The sequence below is a fragment of the Eptatretus burgeri genome, chromosome 5 (genome assembly GCF_056783735.1).
Source record: "Eptatretus burgeri isolate ZD-2024b chromosome 5, Ebu_testis_v1, whole genome shotgun sequence".
In the NCBI taxonomy this organism is placed as follows: domain Eukaryota; kingdom Metazoa; phylum Chordata; class Myxini; order Myxiniformes; family Myxinidae; genus Eptatretus; species Eptatretus burgeri.
In genome coordinates, this window is record NC_140965.1 from 2,148,691 (window position 1) to 2,174,270 (window position 25,580).

General features: G+C 39.2%; 1 protein-coding gene across 6 annotated transcripts in view; it reads left to right on the forward strand.

Annotated features, from left to right (window-relative positions):
• The window catches only part of LOC147025699 (xanthine dehydrogenase/oxidase-like), a 359,829-nt gene that overhangs the window by 57,691 nt on the left and 276,558 nt on the right, over positions 1 to 25,580 (forward strand). For all 6 annotated transcript variants that reach the window (XM_085880375.1, XM_085880376.1, XM_085880374.1 and 3 more), the window contains 3 exons: positions 8,629 to 8,737; positions 12,021 to 12,147; positions 12,832 to 12,893. In XM_085880375.1, the coding sequence (XP_085736501.1) occupies positions 8,629 to 8,737; positions 12,021 to 12,147; positions 12,832 to 12,893 (298 nt within the window). The remainder of the gene's footprint in view (positions 1 to 8,628; positions 8,738 to 12,020; positions 12,148 to 12,831; positions 12,894 to 25,580) is intronic.

A 25,580-nucleotide genomic window follows, 5' to 3' on the forward strand; every position in this document is an offset into this window, starting at 1 on the left:
CCTCACCCTGGTTGTTTTCGAAATTTTGCTGTATGGAGATGAAGGGCAAGCCAATATTTATGCACTACTAAAATGGCCGCTCGTCGACCAATCGGCCATCTTTGATCAGATCACAAAATAAAGTGAAGAGCATGTGTTTGCCATCATGTACTGTGCTTTTGACCAGTTTTTTTTTTTTTGAAACATCGGTATCGGAAATCACACTGGTTTCCAAAACATCGGTCCCGGAAATCTCGCTGGTTTCCAAAATATCGGTATCGGAAATCATGCTGGTTTCCAAAACATCGGTATCGGAAATCACGCTGGTTTCCAAAACATCGGTCCTGGAAATCACGCTGGTTTCCAAACCATTGGTACCGGAAACCACGCTGGTTTTTAAAACATACGTACCAGAAACCACGCTGGTTTCCAAAACATCGGTACCGGAAACCACGGTGGTTTCCAAAACATCGGTACCGGAAATCACGCTGGTTTTTAAAACATCGGTAATGGAAACCACGCTGGTTTTTAAAACATACGTACCAGAAACCACGATGGTTTCCACAACATCGGTACCGGAAACCACGCTGGTTTTTAAAACATACGTACCAGAAACCACGCTGGTTTCCACAACATCGGTATCGGAAATCACGCTGGTTTTCACAACATCGGTACCGGAAATCACGCTGGTTTCCAAAACATCGGTACCGGAAATCACGCTGGTTTTTAAAACATCAGTACCGGAAACCACGCTGGTTTTCAAAACATACGTACCAGAAACCACGCTGGTTTTCAAAACATACGTACCAGAAACCACGCTGGTTTTCAAAACATACGTACCAGAAACCACGCTGGTTTTCAAAACATACGTACCAGAAACCATGCTGGTTTCCACAATATCAGTACCGGAAACCACACTGGTTTTTAATACATCGGCACCGGAATCTATGCTGGTTTCCAAAACATCGGCACTGGAAACCACACTGGTTTTTAAAACATCGGTACTGGAAACCACGCTGGTTTTAAAAACATCGGTACCGGAAACCACGCTGGTTTTTAAAACATCGGTACTGGAAACCACGCTGGTTTTCAAAAACATCGGTACTGGAAACCATGCTGGTTTTAAATACATCGGTACCGGAAACCACGCTGGTTTTCAAAAACATCGGTACCGGAAACCACGCTGGTTTTAAATACATCGGTACCGGAAACCACGCTGGTTTTTAAAACATCGGTACTGGAAACCACGCTGGTTTTCAAAAACATCGGTACTGGAAACCATGCTGGTTTTAAATACATCGGTACCGGAAACCACGCTGGTTTTCAAAAACATCGGTACTGGAAACCACGCTGGTTTTTAAAACATCGGTACCGGAAACCACACTGGTTTCTAAAACATCGGTACCGGAATCCACGCTGGTTTTTGAAACATCAGTACCGAAAACAACGCTGGTTTTTAAAACATTGGTAGTGGAAACCACGCTGGTTTTTAAAACATCGGTACCGGAAACCACGCTGGTTTTTAAAACATCGGTACTGGAAACCACGCTGGTTTTCAAAAACATCGGTACTGGAAACCATGCTGGTTTTAAATACATCGGTACCGGAAACCACGCTGGTTTTCAAAAACATCGGTACCGGAAACCACGCTGGTTTTAAATACATCGGTACCGGAAACCACGCTGGTTTTTAAAACATCGGTACTGGAAACCACGCTGGTTTTCAAAAACATCGGTACTGGAAACCATGCTGGTTTTAAATACATCGGTACCGGAAACCACGCTGGTTTTCAAAAACATCGGTACTGGAAACCACGCTGGTTTTTAAAACATCGGTACCGGAAACCACACTGGTTTCTAAAACATCGGTACCGGAATCCACGCTGGTTTTTGAAACATCAGTACCGAAAACAACGCTGGTTTTTAAAACATTGGTAGTGGAAACCACGCTGGTTTTTAACACATCGGCACCGGAAACCATGCTGGTTTTAAAAACATCGGTACTGGAAACCACGCTGGTTTTTAAAACATCGGTACCGGAAACCACACTGGTTTCTAAAACATCGGTACCGGAATCCACGCTGGTTTTTGAAACATCAGTACCGAAAACAACGCTGGTTTTTAAAACATTGGTAGTGGAAACCACGCTGGTTTTTAACACATCGGTACCAGAAACCACGCTGGTTTTAAAAACATCGGTACCAGAAACCACGCTGGTTTTAAAAACATCATTACTGGAAACCACGCTGGTTTTAAATACATCGGTACCGGAAACCACGCTGGTTTTTAAAACATCGGGACCGGAAACCACGCTGGTTTTTAACACATCGGTAAAGGAAACCACGCTGGTAGTAACACATCGGTACCAGAAACCAAGTTGGTTTTTAACACTTCGGTAGCGGAAACCACACTGGTTTCTAAAACATCGGTACCGGAATCCACGCTGGTTTTGGTGAAACATCAGTACCGAAAACAACGCTGGTTTTTAAAACATCGGTAGCAGAAACCACGCTGGTTTTTAACACATCGGTACTGGAAACCACGTTGGTTTTTAACACACCGGTACTGGAAACCACGCTGGTTTTTAACACATCAGCACCAGAAATCACATAACTGGTAATAACGCATCAGTACCGGAAACCACGCTGGTTTTGAACACATCGGTACAGGAAACCATGCTGGTAGTAACACATCGGTACCAGAAACCAAGTTGGTTTTTAACAGATCGCTACCGGAAATCATGATGGCCCTCCAACCTGTCTCCCTCCTCCAAATCCTGGTGGCATCTAATCAAATCTGTTTCTGGTGTATGTTCCCCCTCCATCCCCTCCCTTACCTCAAATGGCCGCACTGCTGATACCGCACGTGAAAAGGCTGAATGCCTCAACTCGGTGTTTGTTTCTAAATGTTGTGTCCAAAACCCATCGCTTTCTGTACCCACCTTACCCAGTTGCACCCAACTGTCCCTGGACTCGGTGTCCTTTTCTTCTGACAAAGTGAAGAGCTTGCTGTCAAACCTCGACTCAGATTCTGCAACCGGTCTAGACGGCATCAGCCCACATGTCCTAAAATCCTGCTCCTCTGCTCTTGCTCACCTTTTCTCTGCTCTATTCACCCTCTCATTTTCTCAAGGTCATCTTCCATCTGCTTGGAAGGAATGGTACACCAGTTATGCTGGTGTACCATTCCATTATGGGCATATTCATGAGCCAGACAAAGAAACAGGGGTTCTGCCAAATCTGTCTCCTGATTTGCCTCTTGGCAAGCGCTCACCTCAGACAGACTCCTTAGAAAGCTCATCTTCCTCATCCATCAACTTCTTGCCTCCAATCCAACAATCATCATCCAATGGTTCACTCCCCACTTCACATTCCTCAACTTCAAACTCCTTCTCAAGTGGTACAATTTTTGGAGTGTCCTTCTCAACCACTGGATTTTTTTTTTTGGTACACATTGACGAGGCTTGAAAAGAAGTAAAAAAAAAAAGGATTGAAAGAAGACAGACAAATTCCCTCATAACATTCAGCATGGTTTTCATTGCCAACAAGTCCAGTATTTAGAAGTTCACCTTTGTCATGCAACCCATCCTGCTGTTTCTCCGCAACATCCCCCGCTGATGAATCTATATGACTGATACCTGAGAAAGGATTCCTGCAGTACTTCAGCTCTTGCAAGTTCATCCAATGAAAAATGCTGAGCATCATCTTCATCACTAGTATCTACATTCACACCACATGGGGGCATTTTCTCTTCAAAGCCTGCACTTGACTCACCCTGGCTTGATTCAAGATGAGCCTCCCGCTCAACCAACAGGAAGCTACAATCGCTGCAACTCTCTTCCTCAACACATCCCTCTTGGGATTGTTCAAATATTGGCTCAACAAAATAAACTTCCCGATTTTCTTTTTTGAATACCTTGTCGAGGCTTGTATGAGAGCGAACACACAACGCACAGCAAGGGGGTGGGGGGAGGGGCATGAGACAAGAGGTACAGGAGTCGGAAGGACAAAGCAGTGGGGAACAGAGACATTAGGAGATCTGTGCAAATGAGAGGAATGCGGTGGGGAACATGGGGAATACAAGATGGATATCACAGGGACTTTCAGGAAGGAAAGCAGGGAATTTGAAGGAGTTGGGTTTGGGGTGGATTAACGGGGGTAGAAAAGATCGAGGATTTGGATGGGGGATGATAAGAGGTGGTGCTGAACAGCTGTTTTGAAGGCCTCGAGAGAAGAATGGGATTGAATCGAGTGAGGGAGTTGATTCCAAAAGCGGGGAAAAAGAGGAATGAAAGAGTGAAGGTGAGCAGTGATTCGTGATTTTGATAGTTTTACCAGAAGGGGGTTGGTGGCGAACCTTGAGCACCCTGTGGAAATGTGGTGGGGACAAATCACAGACACAGCAGGGGGGGGAGAGACCAGAGAGGAGACGGTAGAAGACAGAAAGACCACTGACCTGCCTGCGGGGAGAGAGTGAGAGGCCCAAAGACTCAGCCTCATCGCGGGAGATGCCAATGATCCGAAATGCCCTGGTTTTCACAGCGTGAAGCCAAGAAAGGTGGGAGGCAGGAGCACCAGCCCAGAGGGGAGAGCAGTACTCCATCAGGCTGTGGACAAAAGCTTTGTATGTGGTCAGGAGCTCAGGTGGACCGAGGAAGGACTTTGCATGATAGAGGATTCCCAGTCGGCGACTGGCTTTGTAGGCCAGGTTGGAAATGTGACTTTCCCAGGAAAGATCATGGCAAATAGTGAGACCCAGAAGCCTGAAAGAAAGGACTTCTTCCAGAGGATTGTTGAGAAAATGGATGGGGGGGGTTCCAAATGGTCCTTTCGGAGAGACATAGTGAGGGTGTGAGATTTGTCAGGATTGAAAGACATGTGCCACGTGTTGGAGCAGTTTGTGATTTTATCGAGATCTGCAGTGAGCGGAGAAGCTGCTGTTTACCGGTCTGAGAGATGGCAGATGGTACGGTAGAGGGTGGAGTCATCAGCAAAGAGATATAGAGGATTTTCCAGAGTCGGAGAGATCATTGATGAAAACCAGAAAAAGAATAGGGCCCAGAACGCTACCTTGAGGAACTCCAGCCTGGACAGGAAGAGGGGATGAGAGAACTCTATTTAGGGCCACACGTTGACTGTGACAGGAGAGGAAGTCTGTGAGCCATGAGTGGAGATGGCCTTGGATTTGCCTTCTTGTAAGTGCCAAGATCCAGAAGCACTGCTTCAGGAAGATCAGTTTCCTCACCCAGCACCTTCACAACTTCAATGTCATTCCTCTTCACATTTTCCAATGTGTCATTCCCTCTTGTACAATCATCAAAAAACATTTCTATAGATCCACTTTCAACTACAGCTGTACCATCCATATTACAATAGTGAGAAGCACGAGAATCGTCCTAACCTTCTGCCTTGGCATCACTTCCACAAGGTTCATAAACAGTCAGCAATTGGACCTCACAACTACCATCCAGATTTGAACTCTGGGATTGGTTTTGCATATTCCTTTTGAAAACATAACTTTCCCACTTGTCCATTTGACAAGCATCCTATTCTTCCTCTTGAGGTCCATCTGTGACTGTTAAACCGCCTTGCACTTATTCAAATTGGGAAATTCTCACTCCAGAGTTTACATCAGCAAGGTCACTTTCGATTGTTTCAAGATCAGCTACTTGTTTGGTATTTGGCATGTCAACGTTACTGTTATTCTCCTCCGACTACATGTCCTGCAAATGGTTCAAACATTGCATCTGCCAAATCTGCTCGACTCTTTTCAGTAACATCCCCAATGCCAAGGTGCAGTAAATCCAGTTTAAGTTCACCATTGGCTTTGTTCAGCAGAACCATCAATGTCACCTTTGAGAATAACAGAAACTTTTGATTCAATCACCTATCCCTTGATGGTATTGTCCATAGTGTTCAGCTGCTCCTGTAACATCTCATCCATCCTTTCCCCGATCAATTGTGGCCCCCACAAGCCTTTATCAACCCACACCCACTCTTGTTCTGTTACACGGGTTTCCAACTTTTCCACCTCCTCAGCCAAACCACCACCCTGGTGCTTACAAAATCCCAATTCCTCTACCTGCTGTTGCATTCTGGCATCCAGACAGGTGCGATAGCCCTCCAGGTCCTCATTTACTTTGTCATTTCTTTTATTTGTTGACCCAATTTCTTCTTCCAACTTTTCCCCCATTTCATTCCTTTGTTCATCAATTTTTTCCTCCATTCCACCAATCTGTCCTTCTAATCACATCTATTTTTCCATTTCCCCTCTTTCATTCCTTTGTTCATCAATTTCGTTTTCAATTCCCTTCGTGTTATTTCTTTTCCGTACTCCCTCAATTCATGCCCCCAGTTCCTGTGTTATTCCCTCCTCCATTTCATTCATTTGTTCACTCAGGTAATTCCTTTGTCCATTAATTTGTTCCTTCAATTCATTCATTTGTTCCTTCAAATCATTTCTTTGTCTCATCATTTCTTTCATCACAGCCTGGAGAGTCATCGCACCCGCTCCCCATGTCCAATTCCTCGCAATTGTGGAGGGGGGAGCTGACGCTCAGGACGGGGAAAACTTTTAACCTATGCTTATCAACCAACTCCACCCTGACTCGCTTCCTTCATCCCTACTACTTTCCCACCGAAACGCCATCTTGTGCATGTCCACCAACTGGCACGCATTCAATCTCCCCAGAAAAAAAAACATATTTTCCTTAAATTTCCAAGCATTCTTTTCTCCCGACACCAATTAACGATACAATTTGTACGTCTCGGCTACAATGGAAGAGAGGCGATCGTTAAAAAATTTAGATTCCCAATTCTTTTCTTTCTTTTTTTTTTAACCTTAGCTCGCTAAAGCACCAAATGTCGTGGTCCTGATGGATTCAAATTTCCCACTCATGATCAACAATTGTTAATCAGAGTTTGAATCCCATACTTCTGACTCCAATTGTCGTGGTGAGTCGGAGAGATCAGATGTCATGTCCGCCCGGTTCAGTTAATTATCCGTCCTGACCCAGTTGTCGTGGACGGGCGGTTAACACTGACCTGGATGGTCAGCCGCACGATTTCCCTTGGAGGCGAACAGCCAAAATCCTTGGAGATTATGGAGCGCACAGGACGGGAGGGGGCGAAGCACTACTAGAGGTGTTCACCAAGACTGAAGCACAAGGGTGTTTCTCGAAACCACAACTAATGGACAAACAAAATAGAGCTTACAAATGAAGGTTTCACGAACATAAATCAAATATTTATAATGGAAATGAATCAAAGCGTGGTAATCAAAATAAATCAAAGCATGAGGCAATGAAACATGAGCTAACTAAAGTCTAAATTTGAGACGTCTCCATGCAGACACGAAAACAGACAAGGGGAAAGAAAAAAATATAAGAACATCCTCCCTTTATTCTGGCACTGAGCTGTGTGTTCAGAGATGATTTTTTTTAGGAGCCTGGAGTTTGAACCGTATGGTCTCTGCCTGGGAAACAACACCCAAAATGGTGGCAAGTCGCTCTTTGCGGATACCTACGTGAGGTACTACGTGTGAAGGGTATTCCTTCATTAAGGGACCAGAAACCGCCGTACAGTCTCTTTTCAGGTTTGAACTTGCCAACCCTGCTCTTCTCGCAGCCCCAGGTTTACACCGGATCCGCTCACAACAATGGCCCACCTTCTTCCTCGATGGGAGAAAGGGATAATGCCGAGTTATCGCTGAGATGTTTCTTCTTACTCCTATTCTTCTCTCTCCTAAATGTACACACTTGACAATGACCAGCGTACTGTTCCAACATGCGAACAACTTCGCCCCAGCATGAACACGAGAATTGCACAGCCTTCTTCACCGTGTTGAGGAGAAGCCAGAGCACGAGACCTTCCCTCTCAACTGCGTACCTTGCCCCAACTATCTGCTCTTGCCTCTCTCACCCATTCTCCTCAGAAATGTACCAACTTCCCGACCCAGCCGGAGAGTCAATGGCTAGCATCTTGTTTGAGAACATGAATGAATTCACACCAGCACAAACAATGAGAATTGCGCTCGTATTTCGTCTTGCCGAGAAGAGAGCAAAAACGAGACCCTCTGTCTCAACCGCATACGTCGCCCCAACTGTCTGCTCTCCGATCATGCCCTATCGGCTCTCTTGTACCTTCTCAAGTCCCCCAAGTAGGCGGTACCAAGCCAGGAAGGCAGAGTTTCTACCTGCTTAGAAATGTTCGGCTCTGTTGTTGTTGTTGTTGTTGTTGTTGTTGTTGTTGTTGTTGTTGTTGTCGTTCCAAGAATATAATTATTTTATTGCTTGCTTGTAAATGCAAAAACGTAGGAAAAGGTCACGGGGCAATCACATACTGGGAGAAATTAGCCTTAAACCTGACCTCATTAACACAGCACCACCCCCCTCCCACCTGACAGTTTTCCCGACTTAATTTGCATCGAGATGTCTCCTTCCTGTCCATGGACCATGCTACACTATACAATCCTCCCTTTACTATGAAATTCCTCCATCTAACCCACCAACATAATATTTATCAGAACCCCCCACCCCTTACAAATATCTTTTCGTAGATCTGTGCATGATATTCTGTCATTACAACATCAATATTTTCTACACAATTATTGTGCATCATTTATTTTGATGCAACCCTCTTGTCTCCAACAGGCACTATGCGGTTAATAGCTGTCTGACTCCCATCTGCTCTGTGCATGGTAAAGCAGTTATCACGACAGAAGGGATCGGAAACTCAACCACCAGGTTGCACCCAGTTCAGGTAACTCATTAATGTGCTTGTAACTCACTCCAAGTTGGTAAATTATCCTTTACAGCCTCATGATGTCATAATACAGGCCTTTGGACATCATGCTGATATGGAAATGCATCACAGTCATCTTTGAAAAGCAAGGGCAAAGTTTGACATGAATCTATTAAATAAATAATTTTACAATTCAAGATTTCAACAATGATGTTTTTTGTTTTTCAGCACAATGCACTCTCCATCCGACCTCATTCCCGTATTGTTAATTACCAATTGTTTCCCCCTTACGTCTGGTATATGTAGATATTCCGATGGAATAAATGGATGCACGCTGGATAAAGAAATGAAAAGTACTGTAAAATTATTGAAACGAAGCAGCGATATAACTTCCTGTTTTGACCGACCTTTGACGGCTACAAACATTCACATTCTATTACCCATTAATCCTTTATTTATTTTCCTTGGAGAAAACGAAGGCATTTCATCAGCTGGTGTCATCTCTATCTTTATCTATACTAATGAAAGGCTGTCCGTGCGTGCGGGCGTGCGTGCGTGCGCGCGTGCGTGTGTCTACATATGGGGTCTCAGAAAGTGGAATGGAGTCCTCCCAGGACATGCTGAAATCATCCTCCTTCATTTCAGTAAGGGGTCATGATTCATGGATCAAGCTATGAAGTTTTCTGTTCTCAAAGTTTTGTGCCGAGGGCTCTCTTCAGGATCATCACTGAGCCCAGGACGGTGTCCAACTGAAGTTTGTAGTGATATTCCCAGCTTTAATATCTCTGTGAGGTTCTTCATCATCATTCCGATGAGGTTCTTCATCATCACTGGTACAACTTTAGCATTCTTCAGCTTCCAGGATCTTTTTACTTCACGTTTGAGGTCTTGGTATTTGGTCATTTTCTTGATTTATGCATCGTTTAATCCAAAATCACTGTGGCGCAGAAGAAGAGGGAGGGAGCAAGGACGCAACCCTGATGAACACCAGTAGACGTGGCGAAAGATGATAAGTCGGTGTCCACTCTGACGCAGACTGCTGTATATTCATGGAGATTCCAGATCAGGTTGAGAAGCAATGATAGAACACCATTGCCTCTCAGCACCTTCCATAGAGATGTTCCACTCTCTTCTTATTGCATCCAAGGGAATCTCCACTCATGGCTCGTGGACTTCCTCTCCTGTCGCGGTCAACGTGTGGCTCTTAATAGAATTCTCTCATCTCCTCTTCCCGTCCAGGCTGGAGTTCCTCAAGGCAGCGTTCTGGGCCCTGTTCTTTTTCTGGTTTTCATCAATGATCTCTCCGACTCTCTGGAAAATCCTTTTTATCTCTTTGCCGATGACTCCACCCTATGCTGTACCATCTCTCATCCCTCTGATCGGTGGGCAACAGCCTCTCCACTCTGCAGATCTGCATAAAATCACAAGCAGGTCAAACACTTGGAATATGTCTTTCAAGCCTTACAAATCTCACACTCACCTTGTCTCTCTGAAAGGACCGTCTGTAACCACCCCCCCCCCCCCATCTACATTCTCAACAATCCTCTTGAAGTTCTGTCTGTCAAGATTTTGGGTCCCATTATATGCCATGATCTTTCCTGGAAAAGTCACATCACCAACCTGGCCTCCAAAGCCAGTCACCGACTGGGCATCCTATATCGTGCAAAGTCCTTCCTCGACCCACCTGAGCTCCAAACCACATACAAAGCTTTCATCTGCAGCCTGATAGAGTACCCTCTGGGGTGGGGCTTGTGGCTCACACCAAGCTCGACTTCACCCTGTGGAAACCAAGACTTTTCTGATCATTGGTGTCTCCCACGATGGGGCTGAGTATTTGGCTCTGTCACCCTCTCTCACCCTCTCTCAGCGGAGGGAGGTCGGTGGTCTTTCCATCTTCTACCATCTCCTCTCCGGCCCTGCCGCCTCCCCCCCTACTATGTCTGTGATCTGTCCCCCCACACCATATTTCCTCTGGGCACTTAAGATCTGCCAAAAATCCCCTTCTGGTAAAACTACCAAAATCAAGAATCACTGCTCACCTTCACTCTTTCATTCCTTTCTTTTCCCACGTCTGGAACAAACTCCCACACTCTCCTCAATCCCACTCCTCCCTTCCGTTCTTCAAAACAGCTGTTCACCACTATCTCTTCTCTTCCCCCATCCAAAATCTTGATCTTAGATATGCTACCCCCATTAATCTACCCCAAAGCCACCTCCTTGTTTTCTTGTTTTCCTTTCTGAAAGTCCCTGTAATGTCCATCTTGTTTTCCCCGTGTTCCCCGTCCCATCCCTCTCCCTTCCACAGATATCCTATTTTCTTTGTTCCCCACTATTTTGTGCTTCCCTCTCCCATCCCTCTTGTTTCCTGCCTTGTTATATATTTCTGTGTATTAGCTCTTACACGAGCCTCGACTTGTTGTTCAAAAAAACAACAACTCGTCCACAAGCTTTTTGAGATATAATGCTATATACATCGTTTTTGATCCTCTCTCTCAATGGTGAAGAATCACTTGTGAATTAAAAAATATTATTGGATCCGGATCTGGATTCGGATCTCCAAAATTGAATCAATTCTTCCTCGTGGCACTGCCAACCCGGCCACCAAGTTTCGTCGGAATCCGTCCATAACCTTTTGAGATGTTGGGCTCTATATTGTTTTTGGCGCGATCGCTCAATGGCGAAGAAGCACTTTAAAAATTCTCGCATCCTGATTCAGATCATCAACAAAATTATATAATGCCAGTCACCTTCTTTCACAAAAACATTTCGGAATGATTGCTTGAAAACTGTGGCCAAAAATTGTGTCGCAGACAAACAAACAAACACAACAGATGAGCATATTTGGTGAAAAATTTTTTGCCAAGGAACAAACCAACAATCAGACATCGGTCCATGAGTTATAATTATTATAATAAGCATATCTATGGAAAATATTTTTCTCGAGACCCATTTTCACGATCCACTCTACTTTTGTGGAGCACATCCAGTTCATATTGTGAGGAGTGCCACCGATAGATTATGTCAGATATATGCCAATGGATATATATAATCAAAAATATTCCATAAAATCATTATAAGCCAATTTTTCAGGTAAAGTGTTGAAATCGAATCGCTGTTGTGGGCAAGCGGGGGTTATTGACAAACATTTGTATTTTTGCAATGATGAGAATGTTAGCGGCATTGAACATTCCAGATGGCAAGAATGATTCAGTTATTTTCTCTTTGTTTAAAGTATTTCGACGTAAGTTGACCTGTGTGCTATTAAACCCCATTCTATGTTGTGTGTGTTTCATCACGTTAGGAGCGGATCGTAAAGTTTAATGGCTCACAGTGTGGATTCTGCACTCCGGGATTTGTGATGTCCATGTATTCCCTGCTGAGGAGCAACCCAGAACCAAACCAGCAGGAGCTTTCCGAGGCATTTCAAGGCAAATATTTATTTAATAATGAGAACGACTGTTTTAATGATTATTAAATTCAGTACAAAATCTTTATGAAGGATTGCAAAATGGGTTTCCATTGCACCAATTGTTTTTTAATCGTTCACCATGCTCCCTTACTGTGTTTGCACCGTCATATGCTTTCCTCTCGAAAGATGCAATACATGGATGCCCGTGTGGAAAGACTGGAGGATTGAGGATGAAAGGACCGTATCGTATCAGTGGACATTCTGTAGGTCTGACGAGTGGAGCAAAAGAGCAGAATGAATCGATAGCTTCGAGCCAAGAAGGGTAACGGTGTGAATTTATGGAAGAATACATTCACCCTGGTGGTTGTGAGAAGCAGAAGAGGTTGGAAGAGAAAGATCAGACGAGAGATTGTAGAAATCTGTGACGCCGCAAACCCTCTCGGCCACATAATTTATTTTCCTATTCGTATCTATTAACATTTATGTCCTCACTAATCTCCGGGCTCTCTTGCAAATCTCTCGCTACCTATCCATTGGCCGTCCATGAACCTCCATACTTCACGAAAAAATCTATATCCTTTGTCCATCTGTTACCCTCGGTATTACTGTTGGCATCAAACTTCCTTAAAACTGATGTTTCTTGTACAACTATTCCATGAGTTGTGTGTGTAATAAAATTTGGGTCTCTCTTACTCTTCCCCAGGTAACCTCTGCAGGTGCACTGGATACAGAGGAATCATCGAGGGTTACCAGACCTTTGTGAAGGTGAGTTTATCTTTTGTTGTTTGATGTTTATTTTCTTCAGTGGGACATCCAGACATCACATTCAAACATGTATTTCCCCTTCCCTTGTTGTACCAGAACGGTAGTTTTTCTTTTTGGATCAAACTCAGATTTGACAGCTGAAAGGTTTGCTGACTATTAGCTGAGCGTTGTAATGCTGTACTTTTTATGCTGTGGGATTAATGTGTAACTTTCTTACAGCATGTTTAACATATAATTATGGTTTTCACATAACCTCCTTCACCTTCGGTGGCGGAAGTAACTAGAACGGTACTAGGTTGAGTGCACACCTCCGCCAGGCTGAACAGTTTACGTTTTGTATACCATTGATAGGCCGGATCTACATCTGGAACTGGACCAGATTTGAACTTACTTGTTCTTGTCACTGACCCAACTCATCCACGAAGTTTTGTCATCTGTCCGTAACTTTTTGAGATATCGTGCTATATATCATTTTAGCCCCATCACTCAATGGTGAAGAATGGTTGAAAAACATTCTCAGATCTGGATCCGGATTCAGATCTTCACCAAAATGGAATAAATTATTCCTTATTACAGACACAACCTGTCCACAACTTTTTGAGATATCATGCTACTGTATATACTGTTTTAGCCCTATCATGCAATGGTGAAGTCTCTTCAAAAAAATTCTCGGATCCGGATCTGGATTTGGATCTTCACCAAAATCGAATCATTTCTTCCTTGTTACCCAACCTGCCCACCAAGTTTCGTCCGAATCCGTCCACAACCTTTTGAGATATCCTGCTTTCTGCCGTTTTCAGGCCTATCTCTCAATGGTGAAAAATCACTTTTAAAATTCTCGGATCCAGATCCTGGTTCGGATCTTCACCAACATCTTACCATTTCGTCCTTTCCAGATGCCCAAGCTCTCTACCAAATTTCGTCCGAATCTGTCCACAACATTTTGAGATATTTTGTTCAGAAACAAACAAAGAAACAGACAGACGGGTGAAAACATATCCTCCAATCCACCTTGGTGGTGGTGGAGGTATTATGAGAAATTATTAAACGTCTGCGTGCTACTGGAATTCAGATTTTTTTCGTTTGGTTTTGATGTTGATGAAGAAACGCAATGCAAGTGCATGAAAAGCAAGGATTGTAGTATTATTGGTGAATAATAAATTACAACTTGAATGAATGCGAATAAAGACTTTGATGAAATATTTAAAGAACAGGATTGATTTGAACACATCTATTTTAATGATGAAGAAAAGGAAAATTTTCCAATGGACCTGCTCTGAGATACTAAAGGATGTTTTTCAACAAATAAATACAGAAAATAGAAGAGCAAGGAGTTTGAAGGAACATCAAAAATTAGTTTCAAAAGTTGCTCAACAACAGGAAGACATAAAGAAGAAACGAAGACATTAACTTACGGGTGAAGAAGTGTTTGAAAGCAAACAAGGGAAATATTAAAAACTACTTTAAAAACACTCCTCAACAAAAGATGATGGAAACCTCTGTTTCTACAATTCCTGCGATAGTATATGCCCCGATAAACTTTAAAATGTAAAATAGATTTTAGTCAAATGACGGATCAAGAACTCTGAGACGTGGGAGAGTTAGAATGTGATGGTCAAGCATTATTCCAACAACTGGGAAAGGCAAATCAACCTCCTCGTTGTTTTGAGAGCTTCACAGAACAATTAATATTTAACACATTCCAAAACCTGAGCCAGTCTCAATCCAACAGGAGAATTAGCACAGGTGTATCTTGTTAAAGAAAAGATATTAATATTTAATGAAAACTTTATATTCCTGAGTTCTGCTCGACCAAGCGTGAAACTAACTCCAAGATTATTTCTTCCAACAAAAGATGATTTTGCAAGGTTCAACTTATTTCGATGAACCATTGAATACAAAAAAAAATGAAGATTATTGAGTATATATTGGCTTGCCAGACTCGTTTGATTATGGAGTTTCTGATGCTGCTAAAAGTAAGAATGAAAAGGAGAAACATATTGTACATGTTTAACTAAGTTCGGTTCAGGTATATCCTCACAACACGTTCGTTTTCTTCCAAATGACACGTCACAATTATTTAATAGACTTATTGCTGTTCGGTAGAAAGAAGGCTGGAAAGAACAATTGTTTTGATGAAGCATCAGTCATTTTGGACAAGTTCATGAACATGAAAATAATTAATTAATGTAAATACAAAGATATTTTAACCCATTGAAATATATATTAATAAAACTCTCATCTTGTATGTATGTATGTATGTTCCCGAAATACAGCCAAAACGGTACACGATAGCGCAAACATTTTAGGGCCACCTTACTCACAATTCTCCTGCGGAGTGCAGCATCAAGTTTCGTTCAAATCGGGCAACGAAAAAAATTATTAAAAAATCAATTCCCGATTCGGTCAAGTATTCTTCGGGAGTATTTGATCAATGCAAACAACCTCAGCGGTATAGTCTGCTGGAGCTATCTTTTTCTTTTTTAATGATTTTTTTTAATACCATTTCCGAAAAGGTAATAAGGGATTTTCGTCTTCAAGACATATGGCGGAGACAAAATCCAAACACCCATCAGTTTACTTGGAGTAAAGTTGCCAACAATCAGGTGGCCCTTGCCCGGCTGGATAGATTTTACATAAACTCACCCCTTATTAACCCTTCACCTACCACGAGAATTTCTCCATCTGGTTTCTCAGACCATCACCTTATCATCACGCGCTACCGAATAGGGTCGTCTCAAAATCGCCACTCTTTTTGGAAACTTAACATCTCCATATTAGACAACCCCTCTTTAATAGTGCCTTTCAAAGTGTTTGGTCCAATTTAATAGGTGCTAAGTCCAAATTTAAAGACCAGCGGTTATGGTGGGACAACATAAAGGTCCAAATTCGAAATTTCTGTCAACATTTCTGCTCTTTAAATACACAAGTAGAACGCAGAATAAAAGCAGAACTGGAGAAAGAAATTCTACAAATTCAAAGCAACCTAAAAATCCACCCTGCACCCCAACAAAAACCAAGACTGCATGAGAAAAGGTCTCTTCTCAATAGTATAATCACCAACCATACCCAATGAGCGTAAACGAGATTACGCTTTCAACACCTTCATCTCTTAGATAACCCAACCCGGTTTTTCTTTGACTTTGAATCAAAATCGCCTCATTCCCTAATCTCTGCTTTAAAACATTTCTGATAACTCGGTCACGACTAACCCGGTAGAAATTAAGAACGACGCAAAACTTTTCTTCTCTAAACTTTACCAGGCAAAAGATGTTGATTTAGAACTGGTTTCTCAATTGGCGGATGGTATCGGTGTTCTATCCCCCAGACAAAAGATGGATTTAGAATCACCACTCACACTCGAGGAACTTTCTGTTGCCCTTAAGAGCCTGAATGGAGGGAAATCACCTGGGCTGGATGGTCTACCAGCAGAGTTCTTCAAAAAATTCTGGGACCTGATTGGAACTGAATTGCTTTTGGTCTTCCAAGAGAGCCTGGAGAAGAATGAACTCCCATTAAGTTGCAGAAGAGCTGTGGTAACTATGATTCCTTAAAAAGGGAATCCCTTGCTCATCTCACAGTGGAGGCCAGTGTCCCTGCTCTGTGGACTATAAAATCCTCTCTAAAGCTTTGGCCTTATGGATTTCACCTCTACTAAAATATATTATACATATGGACCAAACCTACTGTGTCCCCGGGCATAATATCCAGGATAGTATCTCTGCTATTCGAGATGTAATTGATGTTTGTGAGATAAATCATGGAAGTTGTGGCCTGGTCTTCTTGGACCAGGAGAAAGCATTTGACTGTGTTTCTCACACATACCTTTTTGAAGTTTTAAAATCTTTTGGTTTTGGCCCCCTCTTTCTATCACATATACAGTTATGTTATTCAAACATAATGGCCATTTTAAAAATAAACAATGAACTTGTACCCCCATTTGGGGTTGGGAGAGGGGAAAGGCAGGGCTGCCCTCTTTCAGGAATTTTGTATATTTTATCTCTTGAACCCTTCTGAAACACCCTTCATAAATCCTTATCTGGTGTCACTATGGGAACTAATCCCTTAAAAAGCATCGCCTATGCAGATGACTTCTGTGTCTGCATAAATCATGCAGAAGACATTGTTAAGATGACGAGTACATTGGATCTCTTTCGTAAAGCATCATCAGCCAGAATAAATTTGGCGAAAACAACAGCACTGTGGCTTCCAACCCTCTACCTGTCCTATATCCACCCCCCCTTTTTTCCTCTCCCTCCTCGTCTCCCTGGGAATATTTCTTGGAAAAGTGACGGGATCAAGTTCTTGGGAGTGTTTTTTGGTCCGGGCGATTTTTGTGAAGCATAACTGGGAAGGTTTGTTGGCACGCATGGAACTAATCTTACTGAAATGGAAGAGTTTACTCTGACAACTGTCCTACCAAGGCAGGGTATTAGTCATCAACATTCTGGTCACCTCAACGTTATGGTACAAGGTTCTTGCCCTACAGCCACCTGCAGACATCGTGGACAACATACAGAAATGTATCACTCGTTTCTTCTGGTCTGGAAAGCATTAGCTGCGACCGCAAATGCTGAACTTACCAGTGGCTGAAGGTGGCCAAGGACTTGTGAATGTCAAGTGCCGCATCATGGCTTTCTGGCTGTGAACAGTATGGCGCTTCTTGTATGAACCCTGTTTGGTCTGGAGACAAATCACCAGTTGCATCTTCCGACAAGCTGGAAAATTGAACTTTGCACAAGAGTTGTTCTTGATGGACTCAACCAAGATGGATTTCTCTGAGTTACCTGCTTTTTACCGAAGCCTACTCAATGCATGGCAAGCTTTCGGCTGCCGTCGTGACCCCTCGACCCACACTGAACCCATGTTCTTCAATGAGCCACTGTTTCACAAGAGTTTATTTGAAGGCAATGAAGGGGAAAATGCTTTCATTCAGCGTTTCACAAACAATGCAATAACGAAAGTGTGCCACTTGAAGAATGTCACCAATGATAGGTGGCTAAGTGCCACTGCTCTTGCGACAGAGGTTGGCATTAGATGATGTCGCAAAGTGGACAGCGTGCTGAAATCAGAACTACACACCTACTGTGCCTCACAAAAATGTTTGGAAAAAACCCTCCCAGACCCACCTCTGATTTTTTCCCCACCTTTCCCAAACCTTTATCTATCTGGCTCTACTCGTCCAGAACCTATTGGTTTTGGCTGATATCGATCCTTTTCTGGGAATAACCAAAAAACCCTGAACATACAATGCCTAAAAGTCCTTTTTCCCTCTTTGTCCTCCCCCGTATCCTGTAGATGGGTCACAGTCTTACCAAAAACCCCTCCCCTTTATCCTATTTGGAATTGGTACTAAAGACAGCCTGTACCAAAACGGGTTGGAGATCTCCAATGGAGAATCGCACATTGGGTATTGCCAACAAATTCTCGAATTCATCGTTTTTCACAAACAAAGAGTGAGCAATGTCCCTTCTGTGGACAAACCGAAACACTACCTCATGCGTATATACGCTGTAACCGTTTAACCCCTTTATTTGTTTTCCTGAAGATGCTTTTGGCATGTCTCTCTAGTAATTTTGATTTTCCAACCTTTATTTTTGGCCCGAGTATGCCCTTCAACTCCCCAACAGCAATCCTAATTCATTTTTTTCCTTTCACAAGCTAAGCTTGCTATATACAATACAAGAAAATCAAAAGTGTGCAATGATTTGCATACAACAGATAGCTTAAAAGTGTTTAAAGCCCTTTGTGAGTAGGGTAAGAATACTGGTTCTGGCTCACTTTTCCCCATGTAAATGAATGGGGGATTTTCAGCCATGAATTTTTTCTTTTTTTCCCCTAAAAAAATAAATCCCCTTTTTATCCCAAGGTATATTTATTTGTCTCCCCTTTTAACCTGGGGACACTTTTTTCAAATAACCCATACAACAAGATAAAGATTTGTTAAAGGTGATTCGAAAGAAATATCTGAAACGTCTAAGCCCCGAGACACTCTTTATCAAATAACCGATGCATATTGTTTAGCTCACTCATTGAACCTATAAACATTTGTTCATTCTCAAATTCCTTCAATAGTTTAATTTTCTTTGCACAATAATCCCCATCTAAAATATTGAAAAACAAAACATTTGAATCTTTATATTTTTTAAGATACCCCTTTTGTGCCATTACGAAATGATAAACTTCTCTTAATGATCTCATCTGGCCACCTCCTGAGTTGCATATCATTTTGAGATTGTAGTAAATTATTTTTCCATTGTTCAATTGATAACCATCAAATTTTTCAGTCCATTCAAAGATAGTTATTATTTTCTTTACATCCTCTAACTTATTGGTTTTTAAATTGATTCGCATATTTGTTTTATTTACCTTTGTTTTAGATATTTTTTCAATAAGACTTATTTGATATTTTTCACATTCATTATGTTTTCCATTTATATACCAAGACTGAGATTTTCTCCACTCTTTAGTTTGACTAATACTTGGTTTGGCCATTTATATATTGTGAAAAATGCGGCGGTAGCCCTTAAAAACCCTAACCCATCTTCCCATCGTTAAAACTTGTGTCCATATGGAACACAATCTATTCTATTCACTCTATCATACAATACCCATATGGAACACAATCTATTTTATACACTCTATCATACAATATCCATGTGGAACACAATCTATTCCTTTATCTAAAATAAATCTCTTATCATCAAAGGCTCCTAATGCCTTTTTATTTACTGCTTCACTATATATCTTATGTTTATAACTTCTTATTGTATTCAATTTCCTATATTCTTCTTTCTTATTCATCAAACAATTATAATAATTTCTAAAAGTTATTGATTTCTTTATTACATATTTCTTTATTCTCTTTAACCTTTTATCAATCTGATCACCATACTTATAAGCATATGCCTTTGCTCTCAATCCAATAAACTCACTCATTACTTTTCCACCCAACTCATCCTTAAACTTACCAATAACCTTTTCATTCTTTTTTGAAAATAACTCACTCTTCTTACTAAAATTACTTGTATCATATACTCCAATGTTTTTCTTCATATCTTTATAAACATCATCAGTTTTTATATCTAGAATAAAACTATCAGTGTCCATATACAACAATGAAACATTTTCACCATACTCTTTCTTTAAATCATTACACAAATAATCATACATCAATATCTTTGATAAATCAAGAACTGCTGTTCCAATATAAATTGGTTTATCCATGACAATACTTTCCTTTTTCATATGAATAGCAGAAAAGTTCTCTGAAAAAACCTCTTCTCTCTCAAAACTTGGTTTATTTATCAATCTAGAAGCTTCTTTCCAAGATGTTGCAAATCTAATGTTTTGCCTGTTTCTAACATTCTCCATTGTCTTTCCAAAGACAGCATTATTCATCAATTTATAGAATTCCCCTTCAAATTTTACTTTTGTATTTGTTCTCATATCTGTATTGAATTTAATATACTTTTTCATCCAAGGACTTTGTTTAAATTTTAAAACTCTATGAATTTGAGCTACTCTCAACCCAGCAGATAAATATTGTCTCAAGTTCCTTTGATGCAAAACATATCCCTCTTTATCATAGAATGTTGTTAATAACTTTTCTGTTGATTTGCCTTTAATATTAAAACTTTTATGATAATCACTGAACCATTCTTTCTTTGGGGTTTCTTTCTCACATGCAAAAGGAAGATCTTTATGCTTATTATGAAGATCACTCGGGTACCTCAAATCAACTTCAAAATAATAACCTTCTTCTTCCTCATTCAATTCCTCTTGAGAAGAAATAACAATATTCATCAAAGCCTTTTCATAATCCTTTTCTTGCACCCACTCTAATTTACCATAAGGCAGAGATTGAGACTTTGCCCATCCATACAAATTATTAGCATCAAAGTACATCAAATAACTACTATCTTTTTCACTCTCATAATTTGGAAGATATTTATTATTTGCTTTAGCATATCTTTTTGAACATACTTGTGATATTCCACCTCTCTTAGACTTCTCAATCACCAAAAGCATATCTACATCACTGACTAAATCTATATCTTGTTTTGTCATTTTCAACATTGCACTCCAAGCTAAACTAGGAGCTGTGAAATAGTGGGCAGGATCTAATCCATAACAATTTTTATTATGACAGAGTGATCTAAAAGCTTCAAACACATCAACTAACAATAAAACATCTGTTTTTAGATACAAATCATGATATTCTCCAAGGTTCTTTATCTTAAATATTTTCCAAATTTCTTGTGCGTGTTTATATTCCTTATCACTTATCTCTTCTTCATAAAGGTTGTTATAGAAACTTTCTTTTGAAGGAAGTTGTGTTTCTTTAAATCTCATAAATGAATCCATATAACCATAAGGATAAATTCCCTTACTTGTAAGAATTTTCTCTTAACTTTGAATTTCATTCCTTGTTTCAATTTCCTCTCTAGTTAGAATTCCCTCTTTAATCAGAATTTCATCTATAATCAGAATTTCCTCTTTAGTTAAAATTTCCTTCTTTGTTCGAATTTTCTGTATAATTAGAATTTCATCTTCAGTAAGAATTTCTTCATTAATTTCCTCATTAATTAGAATTTCCTCTTTACTTTGAATTCTCTCTTTAATCTGAATTTCCTCTTTAGTTAGAATTTCCTCTTTTGGAAAGAATGAATTAAGATTTGGAAAAGAGCCCGTGGAGCTTAGATTTGATGCGAGGTTGGCAAGTGGTGTTCCCATAAACTTGTAAGAATCAAGAAACCGAATACGAGTTATAGGTTTTGTGAATATCATTATTGTAAATGAAATATACTTTTGACTTGTGTTTGTTATGGCAGAAATATTCCCTGGTGTTTTTGAAAGTTCATTTATAAATAGATGTGTATCATAGTTGGTGCTGTTGTGAAGAAAGACTGGAATAAAAGAAGGTAATTTATAATTAAGATTACAACAGGAATGAGCGGGACCTCTATATTTACCAGTAAGATGACAATGATCCCTAACTTTAGACTCCTCAATTTCCTCCTCACAAATATGACAGATATTGTTCTTTCTAAATTCTCATTTTTCTTCTTTGGTTAATTTCATCGGTTCATTTGTTTCTTTCATTAATTTAGTTAGTCTTATACAATCCTTTTCTAATCGTTTTACAAACTCTTGTGAAGCATTTTTTCCACTATAATGTTCAAGTTTATTATACTTTTCTCCAACAGATGATTTGATATAATAGAAACCACAAGGAATATGTTTTTGATATTTATTTGTATATGATTCTTTTGGATTAGGAGAAGCAGTATTTATCTTTTTTAAGGATACACTCAAAATCAGCGTATATCACAAATGGGTGCATGATAGATTTATTATAATCTTCAAAAGAAATCTTTTCACCAGGTTTAGGCATTGTAATTACAGCTGATTTATGATTACTACACTATTTTGAATGTTGTTCTAATCGTTCTTTTGTATGAAATGAATTAAGACATCGCTTACAAGGATATATTTTGTTTGCTGTTCTGAATACCTGAGAAGAGATTTATCTTGATAAATTATTGATGTATGTGTAATGTGAATTCTTTCCAACACTAAAATATAAAAGATCAATGTGTGTTTCTTCATTTTTATAGTTGTTTGAAATTTTTAATATTTGAACTTTGTTTGTATCGGTTAATGCATATACATTAATAGAAAGATTATTCTTTTTCTCAAATTTAGGAATATCTGTTAGTGGCATTGGGAATTTAAAATCTTTAATGTCCAAGGTATTCTCATATTTCATATATTGTTTTACTCTTTCTGAATTACATTTTGGTGGATGAAAGTGAGCAAGAACAGACCAGAGAAAACATTTATTATCATTATTCTTAATATTAACAACTGCCTTCTTTCGTTTTATTTCTTTTGGTAATTCAATATAAGAAGAAGCTTTAAGAGGGTTTGATTTTAGAATGTGTATATCTAAAAAGATGATTTTTTTTAATATTGAATCCACTTCCTACCACTGTATTATCAACATCCTCCTCTTGTCTTGATAGTTCTTCATAAACCCCACTATTCAAAAAATCTTGAAATGATTTTATAAAATGAAGATCTGTTCTCATATAAGGAGTTTGTTCTTCATCTTGTCTTTTCATATTCATTTTCACTCCCATATAAAACTTTAAAGTTTTCATTTCTTTTAATGTCTTTTTAATAAAATTTTCAACATCAGGTTTCACTATTTCAATTGATTCAACTATTGATGATGGACCGGGTTCTCCAAATTGAAAAATCCTTATTTTTATATGCCCTTTAAATGCCCCCATCAGTGTTTTCAATATAATAGTCTCCCTTTACTTTAAACTCATTTTTCTTGTGTTTTTGTGATTGAAGATGTCTATTATAACTACTCTTCAAAACATCCTTTGAGCAGATATCACAATGTTTTCTTTCCAACTCAAGAGGAGATATTTTATGAAATAGATTAAATGTGTGTTTGTTGGTTCGGAGGTGTTTTCTATAATGTTTATATTCGTGATTACAAACATCGCAGTACGTTGTATTCACCATATTTATATAATAAAACTTTGCTTAAACTAAAATTTTCTTGATGAAAATTTCGTTTATTTTACAGGTGAATCTGTGCTTAAACTAAAGTTTTCTTGATGAAAATTTCATTTATTTTACAGGTGAATCTGTGCTTAAACTAAAGTTTTCTTGATGAAAATTTCATTTATTTTACAGGTGAATCTGTGCTTAAACTAAAATTTTCTTGATGAAAATTTCATTTATTTTACAGGTGAATCTGTGCTTAAAACCATTTTATCCTCCAACTTTTTCACTTAATAAATACAATGTTTCAAGACACAAAAGACAAGTTTCAATCAATCTCTTCATTTGTTAAAGATACTGAGAAATATGTCAAGGATGTAAAATTGAACAAAGATAAATATAACAACTATTGGATAAAAACAATTATGGTGGATATGATGAGTTCTTCAATTTACTTCAGTGGAAGGGCTTTGAGTATACCTGGAAGAACATCAATTAAGGTATCTCTAACAAAAGTTTCTCCTCTCCTTCTGGCAATATATTCAAAACTAGAAAAAGCAATGAAACAAGAAAACGTATCAAAAAATAAAAACCTTATGGATGAAGCTTTAGAAAGAAAAGATAAGACCATCTGTAATATGCAAGGAGAAATTTGTATTTTTTTCAACAACCCTAAAGATATAAATCCTGATGAAATAAAGGATGTTAATATATCAGGTGAAATGACATTTCGTTCAATTGTAGTTAAGGATCATTTTAAAATTACCTTTAATATAAAAAATGTAGCAGTTGAATCTGTTAATGAAAAAATGTATATCGATATCGATGGTAATGTTTTTTCTACTAATTAAATGAGTCAATATTCAACTGAAGATTTTGAAGATTATGAGAGTGATTATGATACCGAGAGTTTGCATTCAAACGATAGTTATGGCACCGAGAGTTTGTGTTCAAATGATAGTTATGAAAGTATAGATGATTCTGAAAGTATCGAAGATGATATCGAAGATGAATTTCAGTTTAAGTAAAGTTTTACATTATAAATATGAATAGTTTACTCGATTTTGAGCCTCTTGAATTCCATGATTCTCCATATGACAAATTTGAGAATTGTCCTGCGTGTGAAAGACGGGGATTAAACACAGAGTCAAAAGCCTATAAACAATGTATATTCTGTGATTATCTTCTAATTAATGATAATAAAAAATATAAAAAGGAAAATAATTCTTTTAGATTTACACCAAAAATGAATTACTTTACAAGATTGATTAGAGAAATGAATGTAAAGTACGAGGGTGATAACACACCTTTCCTTACAAGGGAAGAAACTGAACGTATTAGAGAAATGTTCAAAGGATTGTTGTTATATATTATTCATGGATGTGATTTTCAGGGAAATATCAACACAAGATATTGCATAAATAAAATAATGGATTATCTTGAAATTAAACCTGAACTTAGGATAAAATATAGAGTTTCGAAAAAAGCCAATAATAAATTAAATAACCTGTTTTCCAAATATATAAATGAATGATTTTTTACCCATTTGGGAAAATAAGATAAAATTTGACAACCATAAAAATCTCCCAAATTCATTAAGATGCCTCATAGTTGGTTCAAGTGGATGTGGATAAACCTGCTTACTTTTAAAGATGCTCCTCACTCCCAACTTTTTAGATTATGATAATTTAATAATTTTCACAAAGTCGAGTTTTCAACCAGAGTATCAACTACTCTCACAAGGTTTTAATGCTGGTCTTCAAAAAGAAGATATAATCGGTTTATTTAAACTTCAAAAAAACCTAAATGATTTTAACATTTAAGATATAATACAACTATTTTGTGATACACAGAGATGTAAAAAGAAATCAAAACCGATAACTTGTATTCTGAGTGATAATACGGATGATATACCATCTCCCCAAGATTTGGATAAATCCAAAAAGAACCTCGTTATCTTTGATGATTGTGTTAATGAGAGAAACGAAACGGTAATGGACAGCTACTACACAAGAGGGAGACATTCTTCTTGTAATTGTATTTATCTTAGTCAATCGTACTTTCAACTTCCTCGTCCTTCCATCAGAAACAATGCTAATACTTTTATTTTATTCAAGTTAAATTCAATAGATATAAACAATTCTTGGAGAGACAATTGTTCTA